A 5243-nucleotide genomic window follows, 5' to 3' on the forward strand; every position below is an offset into this window, starting at 1 on the left:
ACGGGGTGTTCCCCCCCCGCAGCAAGGCCAAGCGTGGGCGGGGGGCTGTGCGCCCATGGGTGCTGGGGAGGGGGGAACCCCGGCAGCAATCCTGCCCCCAGCAGAACCGGTGCTGGCACCGGGAGCCCCCCCTCCTGTCGGCCGGGTGATCCGGTGATCACATCAGGTGATCCCCGCTCCCGAATTCAAGGCGATGTTGGAGTTATTTTAAATTTTTTTACACGCACACTCAGGAATGCGCTTCCTCCTCCTCCTCCTCTGGGATTGTTTCTAAATCGGGATCATTTGCGGTTGATCGTACATAGAGTTTAACAAATTATTATTATCAAATTACTCAGATTTTGCCATTTGAACCACAAAAAAAAAAAAAAAAAAAAAAGGCAGAGGAAGGCTAAAAGCAACTTTTTCATGTGGGAGACAGACGAAGCTTGAAAGGGAGCAGCATGCGCTGCAGGGCTGCAGCTTCCCTTCCCCCAGGAAGGTTTCCGAGGTAACTGTTTCCCCAAAATTAGCCTCCTGAGCAGGGAGTTAAAATCCCTCGGTCCAGCCTCTCTCGAAGCTCACTTCGCTCAAGTAGCTTCAGGTTTAGAAAGAAATAGAGGGGACGGGACAATGGAGCTGCGGGCTGGGTAGGGGCTTTTGGGGGCTTTTTCCTTAACACCCCCCCCCCACCCCCCCTTGGAGACAGGAATTTGCAACCCTGCTTTTGGGAAAACATCGCCTGGTCTGTAAGTCAGGAGCGAGCCACCAAATACCGAAGAAATCTCGGGACTTAAAAAGTTTGCAATAAAGTTAAGCAGCGCAAAGGCATGCAAAAGAATTTCCTTTTTTTTCCTTCTTTTTTTTTTTTTCTTCTTTTTTTTTCCTTTTTTAAAAGCAAGAGTTCGGAAGGAAAAGATGAGAAGTGAATAAAGAACGTGTGTGAGTAAAAAGGAATATAAATATCTTTGCATTGCTTTTATTTGCACATATTGCCGATGTTATTGCTGATAGCGCGCTCCAGCCCGTGCTCATTCCAGATAATAAATACAGTAATTGGCAATTAATAAGCATTCCACTCCGGGTTGAAGGATGAATTGTGGCGGAGTCAATCGTTTTGAACAACTCGCTTAGAGTAATATCTTTCACGCTTTATTAAATATATACGTACACACACCCATCCCAAAGGAATCCGGGCAGATTTGGGGAGGCGCAGCAACCTCTCTTTATAAAACAACCCCTAGGAAAAAAAAAAAAAAAAGCAGCTAAACCGCGGAAACAAAGCGGAGGCACCCGCGCTACCATCACCTCGAAAATACGGCGTAATTTTAAATTTATTTATATTTAAAAGAAAAAAATATCCAGCCCAGGGCTGGCTCTATTGTGCGCGGCGGGTGTCGGGGCGGTGAAGCCGCGGGTGCGCCCGGCGCGGAATGCGCGGGGTGCGCGGGGCTGCGCGGGGTTTTGCGCGGGGTCTTGCGCGGGGGTGCGCGTGTGAGATGTTGGGGTTTGTGACATCACGGCCCCGGTGCCCAATCAGGGGGCGGCGGGACGGCGCGGTGGGGTGTTCCCCAGGATATACCGTACGCGGCGGGGCCGCGAGTGCGGAGCCGGGGAAGGTGGAAGCCGCACGGAGCCCCGGGGCTCCCCCGCCTCCCAGACCCCCCCCCCCCCCTCCGCCACCATTTTTCCGCCCCCCCTTTATCAGTAGCTTTGTTTGCTTAAGCATCTCAGTGGCTTCGCACAGCAAAGGGGGGGGGGGCTGTGCTTGTTGATTCTCCCCCCCACACACCCCAAGAGATTAATTATTATTTTTGAAGTAGAAGGTGGGGTGCGCGGCCGCGGGGTGGGAGCCGGCCGAGGGGAGCCTGGAGGATGCAAGATGTTTGACTTCTTTATTTTTCTTTCTTTTTTTTTTGCTGGGGAGGGGGAAGACGAGGAGTCAAGCCCCGGTACAGGCGGAGGAACTGGCTGTTTGGAAGATGTTGCAAACCATTGACTGGAGCGTTTGAAAGGGAGATCGACTGCTTTGGCTTCTCCCCCCCCCCCCTTTTTTTTTTTTTTCTCCCCTCCCCCTTCCCCCACCTCTCCGGAGGGGTAGGGATGTGTGTGATCAGGGAGTGGAAACAAATATGTCCTTATTTTCAATGCCCCCTTTGAAAGAGACAAAGTAAATGCTCCTTGCAAAATGTTCCTGACCTGCGAAGGGACCTTCGGAATTGTTCCAGCCACCATGGATTACAATGGGGAAGCCAGGCCGGGGGATTTTCATGCTGGCTATCAAGAAATCGAAGGGATAAACTTGGGATACTTACAGATCAATGGCACCCAGATGTTTGCTTTGGCCCAGGTTCTCAGCGACCTGTTTAAGGATATCCCCAGGACCACCATCAGCAAGAAGATGGAAACCTTAAAGATCAAGAGCCGCCGCTGCGATCTCAAAGAGCTGCGGACCCTCAAAGCCATCAACTCGGTGCCCACCCGCGCGGTGAAATGCTCGCTCATCTCCAAGGCGGACCTGGAGGCTCTCTGCACCTCCTGCAAGAGCCTCAGCCCCCGCCGGAGGAAGAGGAAGAGGAAGAGCAAGAGGAGGGAGCAGCTGCTGCTGCCGGACCCGGGGGAGCTCTTCCCCTGCCCCCGGCCCCAGCTGCTGCCGCCCTGCAGAGCCGGCGGCTGCTGCGCGCCCGCGGCCCCCGGCCACCCCCGGCCGCCCCCCGCCTTCCCCAAGCCGCGCTCGGCGCCGGCCGCGCTGCTGCCGCAGCCCTTCCACCGGGCCTTCCCCGCCTTCCAGAAGCCCCCCCGGGGGCGGAGGGGCTGCGGGCTGGCGGGGCGCGGGGGGGGGCTTTTCGCCGGCGTCTTGGCCGGGTACCCCCGCGACCTGGCGCTGCTGCATCCCGCGGCCGCGCATCCCGCCGCGCAGGCGGCCGCGCTCGCCCCGCCGGGCCGGCGCAAGCGGGGTCCCTGCTGCGCCAAGGGGCTTTTCCCGGCGGAGAAGGGGCCGGCGGCCGGCAGGAAGGGTCGCTCCGCCGGCTTCCCCGGCTCCAAGAGGCAGGGCACCTCGGCCGGCTACTCCAGCGACTCGGACTCCAGCCTGGACTTCGGGGGGTCCAGCCCCGCCACCTCCAGCGACTCGTCGGAGGAGGAGGAGGAAGAGGAGGAGGAGGAGGAGGAGGAGGAGGAGGAGGAGGAGGAAGGGGACAGCTCGTGCAGCAGCGAGGAAGGCAGCTCCTCGGAGTCGGAGAGCAGCTCGCTGTGCAGCGGGGACTCGGTGCAGAGCACCCGGTACAGGCAGGCAGCTCTGCCGCGCTTCCAGCCGCAGCCCCCCCGGGAACCCCTGGGCGAGGAGCGCCCCGCCGAGCCCCCCCCCAGCGTGGGCAAAGCCCTGCGCCCCGACCCCGACCTCCTCTTCCTCTCGCAGCAGCTCTGGGCCAGGACTTTGCGAGCATCAACTTTGGAAAGTTTGAGCCCGATTCCAGCCCTGGGCTCGGGGGCCCAGCTGGAGCTGTACGCAAAGCAGGAGGCCTCCCCTTCCTCCTCCTCCTCCTCCTCCTTCTCCTCCTCCTCCTCCTCCTCCTCCCCCCCTCCCTCCCCGAGCAGCACCCCTGGGGGGGATCCGCAACAAAAGGAGGGAGGCTTTGGGGACGCAGAGCCCTGCGCCAAAGGGAAGGATTTGCACAAAGATGCCTCGAACAATGGAGCCTCGTTAGGCCCCAGTGACCAGGCAGAGAGGCAAAGCGGAGCTTTACCCGGGCCAGCGCCTTCCCCAGCGCCGGCCCCGGGCTCGGCCCCGCAGCCCCCGGCGCAGGAGCTGGCGGGGGGCCTCGGCCCGGTGCCCCCCGGGGGGCCGGGGGAGCCCCGACGGGAGCACTTTGACCGGCTGATCCGGCAATCCAAGCTGTGGTGTTACGCCAAAGGGTTCAACCTGGACGGGAAAAGTTTGCGGCACGGAGGGAGAGCGGAGCCCTGTAAAGCCGCAGAGCTCAAACCCCCCGGCTCCAAAAGAGCAGAGAGCCCCTGCACCTTGTCAAACAAAGCTTTGAAAGGCAATGGCTCGGAAAGGAATGCCAAGCGCAGACGCCTTGCCAGAGGCGCTGAGGCAGAAAGGCAGCAGAGCTCCTCCAAAGGGAGGCCACAAAAGACTCGCAGGAGGAATGCCAGCAAGGGGAACACTCCCTGCAAACGCCTCGGCAGCGCCGGGCCGCCCCCTCCTCGGAATTCCTTCAGCCTCATGGGCAACTTCCCCTGTATTCCCTCCCTGGTCGTGGGGGAAGATGGGGACCTGTGTCCTGCCTCCTCCCTGGGGGTCAAAAACTCCTGGGTCCTCTCCAAAACCCACCCGCTGTGGAGCTGGCACCTGGGGGGCAACGCTATCCCCGTGCCCCCCAGCCTCAAATTCCGAGGTTATAGCTTGGAGGATCCCTAAGGACAGCGCACGGCCCGGAGGAAAGGTTTACATGCAACAGATGAGAGCTGCAGGGGGGGGGCGGGAGGGGGGTTGGAGGGGGGGGCGGCCGGGCCGGGGTGCCTCGGGGGTGGGGAGCGGGGCAGAGGGTCCCGCCGTCTCGTCGAGCCCCGGCACCGCCTGAGCCGGGGGGTCCCGGGCGGGGAGGGGGCGCCGAGCGGGGGCCTGGGTGTGCGGGAGCCTTTTGGGGGGGAAGCGAGTGAGTGTGTGCACGGCTTGGGCTGGGGGAGACGTGGGGGGGTCGCCTGCTCTGGCCGGGGTGGGTAGGGGATTCCCCCCCCCCCCCCCCCCAATTGTCTGTGCCAGGGTCCAACGTTTGGTTGCGCGATGAGTTTAAGGACGAAGCTAAAACACGAGCTCAAAGACAGGGGGTGGCGGATGGACCCCCCCCTCCCCCCCCCTCCCCCGGGTTATTCCCAGCAAAGGGATTTGGGATGTCGGAGGGAAGGGGCTCCCACCTCCCGACCGTCCTGCCTCCCCCCCTCCTCATGCCAAGAAACCCAGGAAAGAATAGATCTAATTTCTCCCTTTTCCTCCATAAATACATTGGATTAAACTCATAATAATCACACGCAGAGAGAAATAATGATGTCACGCAGCATAAACACCCCTTTTCGGTCCGAGTCAATCCCGGCGAAATTGGGAGCAGCTCTTCCAAAGAACTGTATTAATAGCAATGTCATTTTTTTTTTTTCTGTCTACTTAAGAGACAGGATGAAAACACCAAACTTGCAAAAAAAAAAAAAAAAAAAAAAAAAAGACCAGGAGAAATTCTGTTTGCTAAAAGAAAGCGGGAAGCTTC

General features: G+C 59.5%; 1 protein-coding gene across 1 annotated transcript; it reads left to right on the forward strand.

The window, feature by feature from the left end:
* The first annotated feature begins 2094 nt into the window (after positions 1-2094).
* Positions 2095-4447, forward strand: LOC119158906 (elongin BC and polycomb repressive complex 2 associated protein). Its single transcript, XM_037411345.1, has one exon. It carries the CDS (start codon positions 2168-2170, stop codon positions 4400-4402), a length of 2235 nt encoding a protein of 744 aa, XP_037267242.1. The 5' UTR covers positions 2095-2167; the 3' UTR covers positions 4403-4447.
* The last annotated feature ends 796 nt before the right edge of the window (positions 4448-5243 follow it).

This window comes from Falco rusticolus, chromosome 18, assembly GCF_015220075.1.
Source record: "Falco rusticolus isolate bFalRus1 chromosome 18, bFalRus1.pri, whole genome shotgun sequence".
Taxonomy (NCBI): domain Eukaryota; kingdom Metazoa; phylum Chordata; class Aves; order Falconiformes; family Falconidae; genus Falco; species Falco rusticolus.

Bases quoted from the DNA above. Each gene is read 5' to 3' on its own strand.
- LOC119158906 (XM_037411345.1), top strand. From the start codon at position 2,168: ATGTTCCTGACCTGCGAAGGGACCTTCGGAATTGTTCCAGCCACCATG.